We start from the raw sequence: 20,681 nt of genomic DNA on the forward strand, positions 1-20,681 counted from the left end.
GAGTGAAAAAGAATTTTCTCCGATTAGTCTTAAATGTGCTACTTGCTAACTTCAAGGAATGCCCCCTAGTCCTTCTATTATTCGAAAGTGTAAATAACCGAGTCACATCTACTCGTTCAAGACCTCTCATGATCTTAAAGACCTCTATCACATCCCCCTCAGCAGTCTCTTCTCCAAGCTGAACAGCCCTAACCTCAGCATTTCCTCATAGGGGAGCTGTTCCATCCCCTTTATCATTTTGGTTGCCCTTCTCTGTACCTTCTCCATCGCAACTATATCTTTTTTGAGATGCGGCGACCAGAATTGTACACAGTATTCAAAGTGCGGTCTCACCATGGAGCAATATAGAGGCATTATGACATTTTCTGTTCTATTAACCATTCCCTTCCTAATAATTCTTAACATTCTATTTGCTTTTTTGACTGCTGCAGCACACTGAGCCGACAATTTTAAAGTATTATCCACTATGATGCCTAGATCTTTTTCCTGGGTGGTAGCTCCTAATATGGAACCTAACATCGTGTAACTACAGCAAGAGTTATTTTTCCCTATATGCAACACTTTGTACTTGTCCACATTAAATTTCATCTGCCATTTGGATGCCCAATCTTCCAGTCTTGCAAGGTCCTCCTGTAATGTATCACAATCTGCTTGTGATTTAACTACCCTGAATAATTTTGTATCATCCGCAAATTTGATAACCTCACTCGCTGTATTCCTTTCCAGATCATTTATATATACAGTATATTGAAAAGCACCGGTCCAAGTATAGATCCCTGAGGTACTCCACTGTTTACCCTTTTCCTACTCTCTGTTCAAGCACAATGCCACACACTTCATAACATAATCATGATGAAAAATACTTATACTGAAGGCAAAGATTACTTCATCGTTGAACTTCATCACTCTTCAAGAATCAAAATGCTGGGAATTATTTACACATTGGTTCACCATTTTTCACATGGAACACTTTTATGTGATATGTTGGCAGATGATGATTGGGTGATCAATAAGGAGGTTTAAACTATCACATTTTTTTCAATTATTTTTTATTAAGAGTGGTATTGATTATAAAAATCTAAAGTTTCTTGTGTTTTATTAATGTTCATTTATATTTTGCCATATCAATCATGCAAATTGTAAGAATTATGGCAAAATCAGTTAAATGTCTTTTGCATACCTACATGGTAAGAATAAACTCAGAAAAGATTAATGGAATTAGTTTTCAGAATTTGGTGTATGATAGCACCATCTGGCGGATGCTGAGAACAATTTATAGAAAATTTAAGGTGGACTGTGCTGACTCAAATTTAATTTAATTTAAAAAATGGATATAAACCTAATAAAATATCAAAATGGTAAACAGCGTAAAAATTTCTATACAAGCAAAACATACCCATCAAAACAGTGCATTCATATATGTATAATTGAGGATTAAGACTTGTTATATTGGAGTTGGTTGCTGATTGATTTTGTGCGTTTGAGTTATATGAAACGTATTGAATGTTTTCCACATTAATGTTTTCCAAATGTACAAGTCATTGAGCTGTGCTTAGACTATTTGGTACAAAAAGGAATAAATAAATAGATGCTGTATGTAAACACCATTACTACAAAAACACAATGTTAGATGAATCTACTGAAACACTGTGAATTTAATTCATATTGATTTTTCTCATCTTAGGTGAATTCTGCAGAATCGACCCAGTTTATCACTAGTTTTATCTCCAGTTCTGTGCATAAGGGATGGGTGAATGATTTCACCTCTGAATCTGAGCAGGTCGTTTTCTGGTGTTACTTGGAGTATCTTCCTAACCAGGCAAAGCTGAACCAGTATGCATTTAAAATCAGTCATTGAAAATGTGGATTTCCATGAAAACTTGTTAGAGAGGTCCTGGTAAAATGAACCAAATTCTGAGTGAGGACATTGCCTTTTTGCCCACCCATATATGGGCCCTAAGCATTTTTTGCAGAGATAGAAAATGGGAAAAAGCCTTCAGTACAAAGAGCCCTAGTGTTTTTCTCATTTTGTACCAGAAAATTTCCAGTAATCAAATCAAGTCAGGGCCTGATTTAAGATTTGGGTGGGCAGAGGCAGGATTGAAGATTGGGAAGGGGGAGGGAGGAGACCCTGGAAATCAGATGGTGGATGAAGTTCCTGTACCTCCCTTTGAAGTGGATTGCTAGAGCAGGCTCCTCCTCGGCCTAGGTATTTGTCTGATGCCTTCAATATGTTGCTTATGCCTAAATCTGGGCCTGGATCAAGTAGCATGTTTGTGCTAAGGCATCACATCATTATAGATAATGTCTATATAATCATATGGCACCAACAAAAAGCATAAAAAATGTACTTCCTATTACCACCTAGTATGGTTCCTTCCATTTTTCTTTCCTATCAAAATAGGCAATTTAATTGTAAATATAAAAGTTAGAGAAGAGTTGGTGGTGGCTATAAACCTAGTAATGCATGGATGAGCTGTTCTACTCCTGCAGGTAGATAAGGGAGAAAGGGTTTGCTAGCTTCTGCTTTATGTAAGTCTTTGGTTAGGAGACTAAATAAAATGAGAATATGCTTAAGAGTCTAAATGAAATCTTTTCCCACAAATATAAGTGCCCAGTAATTTGGCCAGGCTGCTCATGGCATGGGCAGGATTTGCCCTGAGAATAGCACTGTGCGTTTTGCCTCCGATACCACAAGCTACCCTCTCTCGTCTGTACCAACAAATTCTGAGTTTCCTAGCTGATAGCCCCAGAGCCTCCACAGTGAATCAAGCTCGCAGATCACTGCAGAACAAGAGGATAGGGAGACAGAATAAACACCTATGATCACACATGTACCGTTAAGAAATGGCACAAGACCGGAAAGTAGATGTGCACCTTCACCCTTTGCCCCCGAGATCTCTTGCTTTCAGGGAGACTCGGGACGGGAATTCTAGGGAGCCAGAGCGCTCATTACTTCGAATCAAGGTCATTTTCGGAGCTGAACCTTTTCCCTGATCCGCTGCAGGAAGGTGACATGGGACCTGCCTGTATCTTAAACTGTGTTTCCGCTCCCGGGGATGCGCTTCCCGACCCGTCTGATGATCTGCAGAGAGCCCGTGCCAACCTTTTGCTGGGAAGGACGTGATCAGTGCCCTCTCTCTGGAAATTCCTGGCCCGGCTCCCGTGGGCGGTCAGGTCCTAGCTGAGCTCAGAAGCTCCCGGAGCCAAGAAGGCGGACCCTGGGCGGAGAATCCCTGTCACCAGGGCATAAATGTGTGTACGGGACATCCAGAAGGCACAGAACCTGCAAGTAGGGCCTGGGATAGAGACCACGCCAAAGCCCCGGAAAGAAAATTAGAGAAGGGAGACAGCAACCTCTCAGCTGCCCTGATCTTGCCAGTCCAGCTGGGGAATAGCTGCTAGCAGTGATTATCCGGGAAAGTGGCACTGCCGGCAGCCCTGGAGAGAAGCGTTAGCCCAGGACGCCAGCGCGGGAGAGGGCGATCTGCCGAGAACCCGCCGATCATGGCTGTCCTGCTCTGCTTGCTGCTGACCCTGCTCGGGCCTGGCGGCGGCCATGCGCAGGAGGAGCTGGTGACCCCGCTGCGGAGCCCCGGGCTCGGCGCCCGCTTCCTGCTCACTGCCTTCGGGGAGAGCCTGAGCCTGAATCTGCAGCCCGACCGCAGCTTCCTGGCTCCTGGGCTCCGCCTGCAGGACAGCCCCGACCTGGGGCACTGCTTCTACTCGGGCACGGTGAACGGGGACCCGGCGTCGGGAGCGGCGCTCAGCCTCTGCAGAGGCCTCCGAGGCTCCTTCTTCCTGCGCGGCCACGAATACTTCATCCAGCCCCGGAGCCAGGTAGCCCCGCTCGCCACACCTGGCACGCAGACCCCGCTCGGGCTCCACGTCCTCCAGCGCAGAAGGAGTGCCACCAGGTGCGGGGTCAGCGAGCAGAGCCCGAGCGAGGACGCAGGGATGCGAAACGCGGAAGGAGAGAGCCGCAGCCTGCCAGGTACTACTGAGCGCTGCCCGAGAGCGAGGGGCGCAGCGCAAGGGGGGGGGGGTGAGAGAGCGGAATGGAAGTCTGCATGGGAGGGGGCGGAACCTGCAGCCTGCCAGGCACTACTGAGCGCTGCCCGAGAGCGAGGGGCGCAGCGCAAGGAGGGTGAGAGAGCGGAATGGAAGTCTGCATGGGGGGCAGCCGGCAGCATCGCACACTTTAGCTCTACTACAAGCGAGGCTTTTCCAGGATTACCTGTTTCCTAGCTCTACGGCAGATCGCTGAAAGTTAATTAGGGATGTCAGTAAGAGGCACCCCATCCCCTCCATTAGGTCTTCAAGGCAATAAACCCCTTTTACTAGCAAACCCCGCTCTCTTCCCTCTCTCCTTGCCCTCTGTCTGGTTAAGGCAGCTTCTTTACACAATCTGTCAGGCTTCTAAACAAGAAAGCTTCCAGTTTTCCACCCAGCCCAGGCATTCCTGAAGTTTTAAGGGGCAGAGAGGAGGGGAATAAATCATTTCCTGCCAGAAGTAAACAGAAAGACGTTGAAGACCTCACATTTTACTTATCTAGCCCAAGGCTTTTTAATTAGCCTCCTTTAAAGCATTGGGCATTGTGGACTAGCTGTGATTCCAATGCCTCCAGGCCCTGCAACTGCTGCCTCTGTAAGGGGCAGATACTGATGGGATATGACCCTTCTTCTAGGAGTGGGGCCTGAGCCATAAGCAGTGACAAATGTAGGATTTTGCCACTCCTCTGTGCTATTGGAGCTGTGACGCCCCACCGCCACCACCATAAGATCAGACAACAGGGAGCAGGTGGTCTAAGGCACAGCCCCACAGTTTACTGCGGCAGCTCATGGATTTTGTGGCAAAAAAAAGGAAATTCTGAAGCACATTGGAAAACATTTTCATCTTTTATACTATAAAATTGGAGACATTTTCCAACCCTGTTTGTGTCTGTATAATGTTCTTTTATTGGGTGAGGAAAAAAAATCTCAATCTTCAGTAGAGAGATGAGATCTCAGAGATGGAGACAGGAGAAGGAAAGGGGGGGGGGGGGTCAGGAATAGGGAGAAGAGAAGATGAGAGTTACTGGGGCTAGAGGGGAGGAGTGTGAAAAGGAAAGAGGACCAGGCATGAGGGTAGCAGAGCAAGAGAAGATCAGGGAGGAAGAGGATTCGAGATGGAGAAGACTGAGGAAAAGGGGTAGGCAGTAGGGATGTGAATCGTGTCCTCGATCGTCTTAACGATCGATTTCGGCTGGGAGGGGGAGGGAATCGTATTGTTGCCGTTTGGGGGGGTAAAATATCGTGAAAAATCGTGAAAAATCGAAAAATCGCAAAACCGGCACATTAAAACCCACCCCCGACCCTTTAAAATCCCCCACCCTCCCGAACCCCCCCCAAATGACTTAAATAACCTGCGGGTCCAGCGGCGGTCCGGAACGGCAGCGGTCCGGAACGGGCTCCTGCTCCTGAATCTTGTTGTCTTCAGCCGGCGCCATTTTCCAAAATGGCGCCGAAAAATGGCGGCGGCCATAGACGAACACGATTGGACGGCAGGAGGTCCTTCCGGACCCCCGCTGGACTTTTGGCAAGTCTCGTGGGGGTCAGGAGGCCCCCACAAGCTGGCCAAAAGTTCCTGGAGGTCCAGCGGGGGTCAGGGAGCGATTTCCCGCCGCGAATCGTTTTCGTACGGAAAATGGCGCCGGCAGGAGATCGACTGCAGGAGGTCGTTCAGCGAGGGTTCCGGCGCCTCGCTGAACAACCTCCTGCAGTCGATCTCCTGCCGGCGCCATTTTCCGTACGAAAACGATTCGCGGCGGGAAATCGCTCCCTGACCCCCGCTGGACCTCCAGGAACTTTTGGCCAGCTTGTGGGGGGCCTCCTGACCCCCACGAGACTTGCCAAAAGTCCAGCGGGGGTCCGGAAGGACCTCCTGCCGTCCAATCGTGTTCGTCTATGGCCGCCGTCATTTTTCGGCGCCATTTTGGAAAATGGCGCCGGCTGAAGACAACAAGATTCAGGAGCAGGAGCCCGTTCCGGACCGCTGCCGTTCCGGACCGCCGCTGGACCCGCAGGTTATTTAAGTCATTTGGGGGGGGGTTCGGGAAGGTGGGGGATTTAATTTAAAGGGTCGGGGGTGGGTTTAGGGGGTTTTAGTGTGCCGGCTCACGATTCTAACGATTTATAACGATAAATCGTTAGAATCTCTATTGTATTGTGTTCCATAACGGTTTAAGACGATATTAAAATTATCGGACGATAATTTTAATCGTCCTAAAACGATTCACATCCCTAGTAGGCAGGGAAAATAAGGAATCTGAGATAGGGAAAGAGAAGGGAGAGGGAGAGAGGTTCTGGGATTGGATAAAGAGAGAAAGGAGTAAGGTATGAGAGTGGGTTCCAGGATCTGTGGATAGAATCAAAGGGCAAGGAAGAGAGGATCTGAATTGCATTGATAGGGAATTGCATCTTCAGTCTTGATCCACCTTGCACCCCCTTTCTAATCTCCCATCCAATCTGGCATACACACATATAACTGGAACCAATCCCTTCTCCCTGATACTAACTCTGCCCCCTTTTCCAGTTCCTTTCTCTCACACACCCTCTCTCCTCACCCCTCAGAAATCCACACTCAGCCACTCCTAACCTCTCCAAAATGATCTTCCTATCTGTGCCAGCTTAACCTCCTCTACATCCTGTTCCCTGCAGGCTTACCTGGATCAGGAAACAGAGATTTTCTCTGCTGATTGAGATTAAGCACAGCTGGAAAGCAGTAAATCTTCAGCCAGCCTGCTACCCCCAGATTTTTGCCACCCTAGGCACAGGCCTAGTGTGCCTATTGACAAATCCAGGCCTGGCCATAAGGGAGGGCCCTGAAGTAAACCCATGGCTTCATTACCGGGACGAGGTTTCCCTACCCTCCTGCTATACATAGAGTCACAGAAGTCAGGAGCTACCACCAGCTGGGAAGGACTGAAAGTTTTGGTGGAGATATAATTGGCACAGTGGCTGTTGACCAAAGCCAGGAGGTAAAGGGGTTGAGAAAGAGGTTGATGGGGACACAGAGAAAGGGCTGATTCAGGCAGGATTGTTAAACCCATGCTCTAGTGTGTTCTTTACACGTGGAACCCAATGATCTCATGTAGACTATCTTCTCTCCAAAGCAGAGAGGTGACTCACAGCAGCTACTGTAAGGATTTATTACAATAAAGTTGATTTATTGTAGTGGGTGTAGCCCCTGAAAGTGCTACTTGGTTTGAGGAATATCCATGGCCATTGCAGTTACAGCAATAATAATGCTCCTGAATAACATTCTCTTTATTATTATAAATTAACTCATTAAAATCAAGTATTCTCTACTCTGTACAAAGTTTATTTTGTCAGTTATTAACATATTACACTTCTGACGTGTTTGCATAGGTATTGGGTGGAAAAGTGCTGCTTGCAGGGCTATTGGAAGCACTAGACAGAGCAGATGGCTGCCTAGAGTGCCACAAGTTTAGGGTGGCAGCCTAGTGCTTCAAACGTGGAAGCAACAGTCTGGAATTTTCTCATGGCAGGACTGCTGCCATTAGGCCTCCTTCTTCCTGCCCATGAACTGGAAGAAAAGTGTGTTTTCAGCCCAATCTGTGGCTGGAGACAAGAGTCCTGCAGGGCTGAAAGAAAGGACGCAGAGGTTGTGGTAAAGCAGCTTCGGCTGGGCCCATGTGGCTTAGAGGAGCTGGAGCAGTGAAGGCCAGGCCTTCCTGCCAAGAGAAGAACCAAAGTAGTGGCAGCCGGGCCTTCCTGGCTGAAGAGAAGAATGGCATCAGCAGTGGCCAGGCCTTCCTGCCAAGAGAAGAACCAAAGGAGCCACCTTGGAGGGAACACCTTCCCCTCCCTTCCCCTATCTAACCCATCCCCCTACCTAAATCCCCCCTACCTTATTTTATTTCTTACGCCTGCCTCTCCAGCAGGCTGCCGGAGCGTGAACCCCCGATACTGCCAGAACAGAGGAAGGCTCGGGACACGCCCCCAGACCGCCGTCACGCCCCTGGACCGCCCATTTTTGAAAGTCCCGGGACTTACGCGCATCCCGGGGCTTGCGCGTGCCGCCAAGCCTATGCAAAATAGGCTCGGGGCGCGCAGGGGCATATTTTCTCAGGTTACGCACGTATGTTACTCACGTAGCCTTTGAAAATCTGCCTCATTATATTTAGGTATTTTCCAGTCCCCAGGGATTTACAATCTAAGGGCCAGATTCATTAAGGCTTTTCTCCCATTTCGTGTCTCTGGGAAAACCCTTAGTGAATGAGGAACTAAGTTTGTGCCTGAGGCAACGGACAGTGAAGTGAATTGTCCAAGGTCTCATACCAGTGGGATTTGAACCCTGGTTTCTCTGGGTCATAGCCTGATGCTCTAACTACTAGGACGTTATTCTATTTGTTAGCTGTTCTGAAATACTGAATTTTTTTTATTGGTATATTTTTACTATTATGCTTGAGGTTTTATGAGGCATGATGATGTTTCTGTTTTTTCATTGTTTCACTGCATATAGAGTCTGGCTTGTTATAGTTTCTCTTCATACTTTATGGTCGCTTTATTCCATATTTGGTGAGGGTCTGTGTTGTGCTGGAGGTGGACCCTTGGCCGGTCGGACCCGGAGAGCGCCTGCCACCAGGAGGCAGAGCACATGAGGAGACAGAGGCTATCAGGAGCTTCACCAATAGCAACCCGGGGATCCCTCAGGTTGAGCCCTTGGTTACCCGGGCCGCCTGGTCTTAGGTTGGCCTCGCAGGGTCTCTGAAGGAGGAAGCGCAGGGGAGTGCCCACCACAAACAAGGGTGTGCAGTCACAGTCAGAGTAGGATGTCCAAAGGTCACAGGAGGCCAGAAGAGAGTGTCTGAATGGATAGCGAGGATCAAGGCCATAGTAACAGTTCAGAATGGTCAGCCGAAGCAGGGGTCAGTACCTGTAGTCAATCCAGAAGTAGTCAGTGGTTGGTTCCAGGCAGCAGTTGAGAGTAGTCAGTGGCAGGTAGAGGTCGGTTCCAGGCAGCGTTCGAGGGTCATCAGTGTATAGGCAGATGTCTGGCTCCAAAAGGCACAAACGAAACAGAACCGGAACTTAGGACCTGTGGCAACTAGGAAGGGACCTGTTGCAAAGGTACCTGTTGCAAAGGGATGATGTCACTCAACCAGCCTTAAGTAGGGCTGGTTGAGTGACATCATCTGGGCGGGTCCGGCAGTCCTAGCACGCCGCGGCCCCTTTAAATCCCGTGGAGGGGCGCACGCTAGGGGAAATCCGGAAGAGAAGGGAAATCAGCGGCGGCGCGGCGGCCATAAGACAGGCCCAGGAGGACGGCAGCGGCATTTCTACTGCGCCGCGAGGCCGAGTGGAGCCAGAGGGACCACAGAGAGGAGGTGAGCAGGACCGGCCATGGAGCCCATGGCCGGCCGTCGCAACAGTCTGTGTTATACATGTGTGACCAAGGTGAGGTATTCTACTAGTGTATAGTTTCTGTGTAGAGATTTATAGCAGCCTGGCGTGTTCTGTTTTCTTAATAGGAGGTGTATTAGTGTTTTAGGGCCTGGTGTAATATTTTCAGAATTGCATTTTCATAGGTAGGGTTGTTACTGTTTTGAGTATTGGCAGTTGGTGCTGTTTTGGTATAGGAGATTTACTATATTGTAACTGTAATTTAGTTTATTCAGGGCCAAGTTACAGACATGAGTGTGAGCAGGTAGTGTACAATTAAACCTAATGAGTTTTAATGACGACGGTATAGAAAAATTTTTAAATAAAAATAAATAAAATAATGTGTTTTTTTGCAGGGCTTTCTGATTGGCACCACAGTAGTACATGTAAATATAATATATATGTTATGGTATTTTTACCCCAATGTCTTTTTTCATGAAAAATCTTATTATAAATGTATATTTTTTAATTGTGTGTGGGGAAATCCTGGGGGAGGCGGGGAGAGAACCAGGCTAGATGGTGCTCTCCCCTTGCTTCCACCAGGCAATGGTCCTGGCTACACAGTGTAATATTAACCTGCAGGTTCTTTTTATAACATAGGATCTGGAAATAGACGGAAAAAGCGATTTGTGTCTAGTCATCACTACGTTGAGACCCTACTTGTAGCAGACCAGTCCATGGCTGAGTTTCACGGGACTGAACTGAAGCACTACCTGCTCACACTCATGTCTGTAGCTGCCAAGCTGTATAAAAATCCCAGCATCCAGAACTCTATCAACCTGGTGGTAGTGAAGATTCTCATTATCTTTGATGAGCAGACAGGGCCGGATATATCTTCCAATGCTGCTCTGACACTAAGGAACTTCTGCAACTGGCAAAAGCAGCACAATCCCTTGAGTGACCGGCATGAAGAGCACTATGATACTGCTGTCCTCTTTACGAGACAGGTAGAGTAAAGAAATCCACTCATTAACAAACAAAATTTGAATCTACAGTTTATTAGGCTCGAGTAAGCTGAAAGCAAGAATTGTGTAGGCCTGCCAAAGATAAAATCAGTTATAAGAAAACCAGTAAAGTAACTAGGTAATGAGACCTTCATAGGGCTAACAACAATTTAAAGATGCAAGCTTTCAAACTACTAAAGTCCCTTCTTCCAACAAAATTAGTAGAATTGAGACTAATTGTGAGCATTATTAAAAAATGGAATCTAGATCCATAAATTAGGTACCCTCAGTCTTGCACAAGCACTATGCAGTAGAAATGCCATGAATAAATGTGTCCTCTTTATGAAGTTAGACAGGCAGCCAAATCTGGGTACCGGTACTTGTAACAAAGCACACGTGGTTGCCTCAGTGAAGAATGACTGTGTTGTGTGACTTTGCAGGATCTCTGTGGTGCCCAGACATGTGATACTCTTGGCATGGCTGATGTGGGAACAGTGTGCGATCCAACTCGAAGCTGTTCTGTAATAGAGGATGATGGCTTGCAGGCTGCCTTTACCACAGCTCATGAATTAGGTAATACAGATCAGTTCACATATCTAAGGAGGTGCATGCACCTAAGGAGGTGTAAAAATCCATGCTTTAAGATAGAGAGATTAGCAAACCAGGCATAGTAAACTTTCATTTTGCAGGTGGGATTTATTATAGTGAGGAAACAGCTCAACATTTGACACTGAGTAATAGCAGTGCATTCACTGAGCTCTCCTAAACCTAAGAAATGTCTTAAGATCTTGTGATCATATGGGGCTACTTGAAATGTACAATTAGAAATGCATAAAATAAGGTGTCAGAAATTCTTCTGAAAGGGAGTACACATTTTAGAATCCATTTGCTTTCAGTGAATCTTGGAAGGTGGGAGGAAGGTAAGGAAACATTGCCTATGTTAAGATCCAAGAGTTGGTGGGTGGGAGAAGGGGGTTTGCCTTGGCATTAGTAGAGTGGCAGGCACACCTAATAATATGCTACATATATTCAGCTTTAACACTGCTTCAGAAATACTGGAAAAATGTTGATGTGCCTCTTCCTCTGTGTTCCCCTTAGGGCATGTGTTTAATATGCCCCATGATGAATCCAAGCAATGTGCCAGTCTCAATGGCATGAACACAGATTCCCATATGATGGCATCAATGTTATCCAACCTGGACCGGGACCAGCCTTGGTCTCCCTGCAGTGCCTACATGATCACCTCTTTTTTGGACAATGGTCATGGTAAGTTTAGCACATTTAGCTGCTTTTATATTTAGTTTTGAGTGAGTAGTTTAAACCCTGAACTACTAGACTATTTCTATTTTATTGTTACAGCTCTTTGTCTAAAAGTCAATATAGTAATAATCTAATATATCTAAATTATATCTTATTTTTTCTTTATGATGCTTTTGCATTAAATTGACTTTAGACCCTCACTTTAAAACTATGATGACATGTTCTTCCTAATATAAGGTTATTAAGATTATGTTATTCATTAAAAGCAGAACTGTTTAATGTATCAAAAATATAATTTGTGGAAAGAGAACAAAAATTGAGAAGAGAGGATACCTTTATTAAGCCAATAAATGTTGAACATCACAATGCAGAAGGGGACTATGGTCATTGTTAAGGATGAAAGCTAGTGGCCACATCCAGGGCCATCATTCCAATGTTCCTGAACGAGCCCTAGTGCATGGTCCCTGGCCCAGGACCGTCATTGCAATGACCAGACTACCTATTGGGGGGGGAGAGAGAGGTGAAGGAAAGGGGCATGGATATAAAAATAGATGAAAAATCCCTGGATAGTTGTGAATGAAGGTGTGTGGAGGCAAATCCCAGCTCTAGTTATGATTGAGCAGGAAGTACAAAAGCAGCAGAAGGGAATATTTTAAGATAAAATTTTACTAAGACTCCTTGCATAGTCTGAAGAAGAAATGTTTGTAGCATCCAAAGCTCACATTTATTGACTCAAGAAACTTGTATATTGCATATTTGGCCATGTGAGCATTGTTTATGTTTGATATGGTGTTCTGGGATAAAGCTATAGCTTTCTTTCCTTTGTGACATTAATCGCTAATGAATTTTCTTAACACACAAGGGACATTTCCCATTAAACACCCAATCTCTTCTTTCAGGAGCATGTTTACTGGACAAGCCCCAGAAACCTCTGCAGCTGCTCTCTGACCTTCCTGGGATCTTGTATGATGCCAACAAGCAGTGCCAGCTTACGTTTGGAGATGAGTCCAAACACTGTCCTGATACAGCCAGCACATGTACAACTCTGTGGTGTACAGGCAGTTCTGGAGGACTATCCATATGTCAAACCAAACACTTCCCTTGGTCAGATGGCACAATCTGTGGAGAAGGAAAATGGTGCATCAGTGGCAAATGTGCAGACAAGACAGACCGCAAATACTATGAAGTATGTGTTCTAATCCCCCACCAAGGATTATTTACAAATTCTAAACATTTCTGCAGTCTGTCAGTATAGGCACCATTTTATGATTTAGATTATGTTTAAAAATAATGGTGTAGCAAATTTGGTGAAATAGCACAAACAGGGAGAGATGAGAATTGTAAGGGCTAGATAAATTGGACAGATGTGCAGACTAGATGAGCCATGTGGTCTTTTTCTGCTGTCATGTTTCTATGTTTCTAGCAGTCTCCTAGCAAAAACTTTGATTTGCCAAAAAAATTCTTTGAATCCCCCTTTTTCATTCTGTGATCATCTTCTGAAGATATATTAGTGCTTGAAGCTTTTAAAAGCCTCATTTTTAACTGTTCCCACTATTATTGATCCAAATCAATCAGGGCACTGCTCTGCTAATCTTCATCAGGGTCTCATGCAAGCACCACACTGATAAGTTAGGGTTGCCAACTGGCTCCAGATTTTCTGGATTTTCCAGATCCAGTCCTGGTTTTACCCCACTGCATGCAATAGGGAAATCAGAACCCCATGCAGTGGGGTAAAAACAAGACTGAGACAACATTTCCTGAAAATATGGAGCCAATTGGTGACCCTAATACATGTACAGCATGAACACACCATAGGCAGATGAAGAGCAGGTCTTCATAAGAGCTCCTTGTATGCATCGCACTGACACATACATACCACAAACACAGCATAGAGAGCTGAAGAGTGGACTTTAAAAACAAGATACATTGTCAAAAGAAAAAAAATAAGAAAAAAATATAATTGGTCAAAAATAAAAGAAGAATAAGGGCTAAGAATAAGAGAGAAATCATGTTTGTTGATATGTTAAGTTTGTGCTGTTAATTTACCTTTTTCCTAATTCTAGATTCCTGTCCATGGAGGCTGGGGGTCATGGGGAGAATGGGGAGAATGCTCTAGAACATGTGGTGGAGGAGTGCAGTATTCTCTGAGAGAATGCAACAACCCAGTCCCAAAGAATGGAGGGAAGTATTGTGAAGGCAAAAGGATGCAGTACCGCTCCTGCAACACTGATGACTGCCCAGGGGAGAATGGTGAGTTGAATAAGTCTTAAAACCTCAGTGTAGAATGGAGAAATACACACAAAAGCAGATAAAATGAGGGTGAAGGGACTGACATGGCAACTCAATGGTAGAGAAAAAGTCAGTTCAATTCATGGGTCAGGATAGCCAGCATTGGGGCTGCCACAGTCATAGTGCAATAGTGACATTTAGGGGCCAGGATTCCAAAAGGTGTTTTGGTGTGTGACCCCCGGCCCCAACTGCTGGGAAGGCTGGGCTAAGTGACTTGGGAAGGGAAAATTCCAGGTAATTGCAAATAAAGGCACATACTGCCAGATCCAAACTTGGATTCCATTGAGCTAGAAGCCAAAAGGAGCAGAAGAAACTGCTAAACTAAAAAAAACAAAAACAATAAAATGTAATGATCATCCTGCTATCTATATTCACAGAGAATTCATTCAGAGAGGAGCAGTGTGCAGCTCACAATGACTTATCCAGTTCCACTTTTGGGAAGGCTCCTGCCATACAGTGGGTTCCCAAGTTTGCTGGAGTCTCTCCAAAGGACAGATGCAAACTCATCTGCCGGGCCAAAGGCACCGGATATTTCTTTGTCCTGCAATCTCAAGTAAGTTTACCATTTCTTCAAGAGAAGAAGAGCCCTAACGCACGCGATAAGGCCATATCACATGCGAAAAAGCCCTTTTCGTATGCGATATGATGCAAATTAGGGGGAGGGGAGGAGTCGGGGCAGGGAGGGGTGGAGTTGGTGGTGTTTTTGCTGCTGGCAATAATGTTACTAACATTATTGTCGGCAGTAGCACGCCGAATAACTACACCTTTTATGGTGTCGCTATTCGGTGCGAAAGCCGGCAGCCAGCGCACGGCAGTGGTGTGAAGGCTGTGGGCTTTCGCAGGCCCGCCCCCATTTTTGCAGGATTCACCATTCTGTGAAAGAATGGTGAATCCAGGCCTTAGTGTGTAAAAAGGAAACTTTAACTTGCACACTTAAACCAGATTTAGGGGGTCATTTATCAAAATGCGATAAGGCGTTTTTGCATGCGTTAAGGGCTTATCGCATGCGAAAAGCCCCGTTAACGCATGCGATAGCACCATATCGTATGGTGCGATGCAAATTCAGAAAATAGGAGGAGTTAGCCTGTCTGTGAAGAGCTATCGCACAGCCGTAATGCTGATTTTAACTACACCTCTTTGAATTGCGTTAGGCTGTGTGATAGCTGAGAATTGAAGGGCCTGAGAGAGAGGGAGGGAGGGAGAGAGAGAGAGAAAGAGAGAGAGAGACTGGCCATAATGTCATCCCCAGAGGTAGGTATTTGTATCCCTATGGTAGGCCCACCTAGTAATTAGAGGTGGGATTTAGGTATGAGTGTAGGGGGTTAAGGGCCACTTTGACATTCTATGTGACATGTACGAACAGAACAGTGGTCTCTTGTGAAGATCTAATGGCCTTCAGAGTGAGGAAACTCACTCCAAGATGAGATTTGGGCAATATTCTCTCCATCTAGCTTGATTCTCTGTTCATACATGTCACATAGAATGTCAAAGTGGCCCTTAACCCCCTACACTCATACCTAAATCCCACCTCTAATTACTAGGTGGGCCTACCATAGGGATACAAATACCTACCTCTGGGGATTACATTATGGCCAGTCTCTCTCTCTCTCTCTCTCTCTCTTAAATGGTCCTCCAAGTGTTCATATGCAGGAAATACCACTGGTCTGACATCACAAATTCAGATAATGTTATCACAATGTGCACTAACTTAGCTCTTCGCATAGCAAATTGCAATAAACTGAATTTTTGCATAAACCACGCCCCTTTTGCTATCGCATGCGGTACTTACCACATTTTGATAAATCCAGGCCTTAGTTCTCTAAAGGGAATGAAATTTACAAATCCACAAATTTCCTCAAATTAAATTGCAAATGATGTTAATAAAAAAGGTTTATGGTAAATTTGAAACTCTACTCATTAAGATGCATAAGAATGATGCTAATGCAAAAAACAGTTTAAAATTATTGTATCAGGTGATGCTAGTTTATTCTGTACTGTACAGAAGCAAAACTTGTACAAGAGCTTCACAGACAAGACATTATCTGGCCCAGACTGACATCAAATTAATGATCGTAGAGATTGAGCCAAGGCACACCATGCCAAATGAGCAACACTAGGCAAAGGATTCAGCTCCCAATGCAGCTGAGACATAGTGTCTCACATCTCAAAACATGACATGAAACATCCCAGTTCTTACTCTACCACTTATTTTCACCCTCAGCTCTGTGGCAAGAAAGAAAGTGCAGCTGGAACATTTGGGGGTGAGGGAAGGGAGTATTCTTGTGAGCATCCTTCCAGGAGAATTTGGTAGCTCATATAATCTTCCTTCTAGTGCTGGACACAGCTATATATGGGTAAATATGGCCACTGGTACTCGGTGGCTAAAAAACCCTTGCATTCTCCTCTGCCCCCATCCCTCCAATACAGAATGCATTGCACTTCAGCATAAGATAAACAATAAAATATATTGATGAATAAGTGACAGATAAACAAAACATTTGTGTAAAAATAAATGATTTTTGTCTGCAGGTTGTTGATGGCACCCATTGCAGCCCAGATTCCACTTCTGTCTGTATCCAGGGTCAGTGTGTAAAGGCTGGTTGTGACCATGTCATAGGCTCGAATAAGAAGTTTGACAAGTGTGCTGTCTGTGCAGGCAATGGATCTACATGCAAGAAAGTGTCTGGCACTTTAACCAGTGCAAGGTACATGGAACTCATACTTTCTGCATCTATGATTTAGTTGCTCAGCATTCTGGGATATCTTACTCCCTGCTGCAAACTGTGCAACCAACGGATCAAGTGTAGGCTTACATTTTAACTGAGTTATGCAAAGTCCAATTAATAAGTTACCAGTTGAAAGTAAATTCCTAGTGACATGCTGTTTCAGGGAAAGTCAGAGTAAACATTTCCATGATAGCAGCCAAAGGTCTAACACTGATGTTTTTTTCCTTCTCTGCAGGCCTGGATATCATGACATTGTCACTATTCCTGCTGGAGCAACAAATATTGAAGTTAAACAGCGCAACCAAAGTGGTTCCAGACATGATGGCAGTTTCCTTGCCATCAAAGCTGCCGATGGCACATACATTCTGAATGGTGACTATACTTTATCAACACTGGAGCAGGACATTACATATAAAGGCAACATCTTAAGGTACAGTGGTGCCTCTTCTACTCTCGAAAGAATTCACAGCTTCAGTTCTCTTAAGGAACCTTTAACTATCCAAGTCCTTACAGTGGGTAATTTACCACGGCTTAGAATCAAATATACCTACTTTGTGAAGAAAACAGCACAGTCTGACTCTGAGAAGGTTCCCAGTAAAAATAAAGATTCTTTCAATGCTATCAAGGAGACCATCTTATCTGAGTGGATAATTCAAGAGTGGGGAGAATGCTCCAAGACCTGCGGCTCAGGTTGGCAGAGGAGATCCGTATTATGCAAAAGTCCCAATGGACTGCCTGCTACAGACTGCACAAAAGAGCTCAAACCTCAGGAAGTTCAGCCATGTGCAGACTTCCCATGCCCCCAGTGGCAGCTGGGAGACTGGTCATCATGTTCTAAGACATGTGGCAAAGGGTTCAAAAAAAGACTCCTGAAATGCATTTCTTACAATGGACATAGCCTACCGCAGGAAAGCTGCGACGCCTCCAAGAAACCCAAACATTCTATAGATTTCTGCACGGTTTCAATGTGCAGTTAAATAAGATGCTGCACCAAGAGCTGATATACAGAGGTAGCAAAATGCAAACAGGAGAGTCAAAGGTACTGTAGCACAGGTAGTTCTCATTTGTGAACCACTGTTGTCAGAATTCTTTCAGATTGGACAGCGAGAGAAAATGCAGGTGGTGTTGCTTCATGAAAGAATCCTATTAACTTCAAATGTAAGGAGATGGCAAACCAGAATCTCTGAATCTTTCATGTTTAGCAGACACAGCCCAAGGGCATTATCATTTTCTCTCTAAGTCTGCTGCACTTCAAATGTATGCATACATAAATCAAAAGTGAACATGTCGACAAAGCATGTCACAGAAACTTTTCCAGATAACATCTGGGTTTGTAATACGATGCAGATTATATTCCTAAATTCTAGGGCAGGCAACCATGGAATAACAGCAGAAAGCTCTGATCAGAGCTTAGCTACCTCACTTAGGAGCCTATGTACTAAGCATTTTTCTAAATGACACAGAATGAAAAAGAAGACTAAATAAATCAGGTCCAAAATGGACCCAATTTACCAGGCCCTTATACAGGAAGAAAATGGATTAGAAACAGAGCTTCAATTTTCATTTTTCATGGCTGCTATTGTTCCAGAGAATAGATTTATAAAGTAATAAAGCCATATTCTCTACCTGCAGAGCAGATCCAAACCCAAAATTTGTAAAGGAGGTCCAGCTTGACATTGTTCTAGAAATACTTGACAGGCAGACACTTAGGGGCGGATTTTCTAAGTTTGCAGAACTTAGAAAATCCAGTGGTAACAGAGGGTGGGGGGGGGGGCGAAACGGGGGGGCGGTACTGAGCTAGTCAGCAGCGATCACACAGCCGCGGTGCGATCGCTGCTGGTGACGCGCCGAATATCTACACCATAAAAGGTGTAGCTCTACGGCGTGAAATAGGCAGCGAAAAGGCTCCTTACCTTTTCGCTGTCTGTGCTGTCTTCGTAGAGTCAGCCCCGGTGACGCCCTGACTCCTCCTCTTCCGGGGCCGACTCCGCCCCAATGTCCCCTTCACAGGCAAGCGTGCGATAGCCTTAGAAAATAAGGCCCTTAATGTTGCCTATATAATACATATGCCTGAATGAGGAGTTTTATGCACAGAAAAGACTGAAATCAACCAGCGGCTGGTCAATGTCTCTGTATTGTCCTCAGCTTTCTGCACTTTTCTCATACACACTGATGCTTGTAGTCTCTTGGTGATGTCCATTCTCAGAAAGAAACAATGTTACTGCAGAAATATCACAGTGGCAATTATCATATAGCATCAGTCTATTGGCACTGTTATGTTTCTGCTCCCTAGGCATATTGGACCTGAGACTTGGTGCCAGCATGCCATTAAAAAACTTTCACAGCCAAGGTAGTGTAAGTTCCTTACCTTGTTCAGGTGAGTAAACATTGCATGTAACACATTTGTGTGCACACTGTATAGATAGATAGATATATTTCTGGTACATGCACAAATATTATTACAAATGAAAAAGAAAATATGAAATCCAGTTATAAACCTTGGCTAAGGACAATAACATATCTAAAAATTAGTTCAAGTTTCATATGGCAAAGCAGCAAAGACGTAAAATAGCTGGTCCATACCCAGCCATGAACTACAGTCATACTCCAATGAATATTCCACAGATGTTCTTTGTCAGTTTTCTGTTCTAAGAGAGAATATGGCTTTTTCATATGTACATAGTAAAATATATTGCTATAACCATACTTTATAAGTATTTGTTTTCATCCCTTCTGTGAAGGATTAAAGTTTAAAATAAATATGTAAAATGAACCTATTTATTTTTATACATGCTAATATGATATTTTAAGTTATCTTTTTTTTAAGTGCATATAACAAGGATAGAGTATTTATACAATAAAACATATTAATGGAGATAATAAAAATATCATGAATTCTGGAACTTGTGCTATATTTTCCCTGAAGCATTAATCTATTCTCTTGAGATCTTTCGCCTTCAGACCTCTTGTAAGGGCACACAAGGGCGATGCATTTCAATGAACAGTGTTCTTGGTTTGTAAACTGGAAGGAAATGCTAGCTGTGCCAAAGTCTTGAAGAGACATTTTTACAAAGCTAAGGGCTGATATGTACGGAGCAGGAGAGAGACCTTGGGGTGATAGTCTCTAATGATCTGAAGTCAGGGAAACATTGTGAGAAGGCGATAGCTAAAGTCAGAAGAATGCTGGGCTGCATAGAGAGAGGAATATCGAGTAAGAAAAGGGAAGTGATGATCCCCTTATACAGGTCCTTGGTGAGGCCTCACCTGGAGTACTGTGTTCAGTTATGGAGACCGTATCTCTGAAGGGACAGAGACAGGATGGAGGCGGTCCAGAGAAGGACGACCAAAAAGGTGGAAGGTCTTCATCGAATGACTTATGAGGAGAGATTGAAGAATCTAAATACGTACACCCTGAAGGAAAGGAGGAGCAGAGGTGATATGATACAGACTTTCAGATACTTGAAAGGTTTTAATGATCCAAAGACAATGACAAACCTTTTTCCGTTGCAAAAAAATCAGCAGAACCAGGGGTCACGATATAAAACTCCAGGGAGGAAGACTCAGAACCAATGTCAGGAAGTATTTCTTCACGGAGAGGGTGGTGGATGCCTAGAATGCCCTTCCGGAGAAAGTGGTGAAGACCAAAACTGCGAAGGATTTCAAAGGGGCGTGGGATAAACACTGTGGGCCGGATTTTAAATGCCCTGCGCGCGTAAATCTGACCGGATTTATGCGCGCAGGGCCCTTGCGTGCCGGTGCGCCTATTTTGCATAGGCCGCCGGCGCGCGCACAGCCCCGGGACGCGCGGAAGTCCCGAGGCTTCGTAAAAAGGGGTGGGGAGGGGGCGTGTCCGGGGATCCAGGGGCATGGCGCTGGCCCGGGGGCGTGGTCGAGGCCTCCGGACCAGCCCCCGGGTCGGGTGATGGCGCGCGCAGATTTACGTCTGCTTTCAGCAGGCGTAAATCTGCCAACAAAAGGTAGGGGGGGTTTAGATAGGGCCCGGGGGTGGGGAAGG

General features: G+C 45.0%; 1 protein-coding gene across 1 annotated transcript; it reads left to right on the top strand.

Annotated features, from left to right (window-relative positions):
• Positions 1–3,242: 3,242 nt before the first annotated feature.
• ADAMTS1 (ADAM metallopeptidase with thrombospondin type 1 motif 1) lies at positions 3,243–19,566 on the top strand. The gene is made up of 9 exons (XM_029578739.1): positions 3,243–3,994; positions 10,048–10,394; positions 10,832–10,964; positions 11,490–11,657; positions 12,551–12,837; positions 13,715–13,901; positions 14,318–14,493; positions 16,470–16,645; positions 16,902–19,566. Exons 1-9 carry the CDS (start codon positions 3,508–3,510, stop codon positions 17,641–17,643), a joined length of 2,703 nt encoding a protein of 900 aa, XP_029434599.1. The 5' UTR covers positions 3,243–3,507; the 3' UTR covers positions 17,644–19,566.
• Positions 19,567–20,681: the final 1,115 nt, after the last annotated feature.

Source organism: Rhinatrema bivittatum, chromosome 15 (genome assembly GCF_901001135.1).
Source record: "Rhinatrema bivittatum chromosome 15, aRhiBiv1.1, whole genome shotgun sequence".
Lineage (NCBI taxonomy): Eukaryota > Metazoa > Chordata > Amphibia > Gymnophiona > Rhinatrematidae > Rhinatrema > Rhinatrema bivittatum.

Coding starts and splice junctions, on each gene's coding strand:
- ADAMTS1 (XM_029578739.1), top strand. CDS start 3,508: ATGGCTGTCCTGCTCTGCTTGCTGCTGACCCTGCTCGGGCCTGGCGGC. Junction 10,395..10,831: donor CTGTCCTCTTTACGAGACAG/GTAGAGTAAAGA, acceptor GTGACTTTGCAG/GATCTCTGTGGTGCCCAGAC. Junction 16,646..16,901: donor GGCACTTTAACCAGTGCAAG/GTACATGGAACT, acceptor CCTTCTCTGCAG/GCCTGGATATCATGACATTG.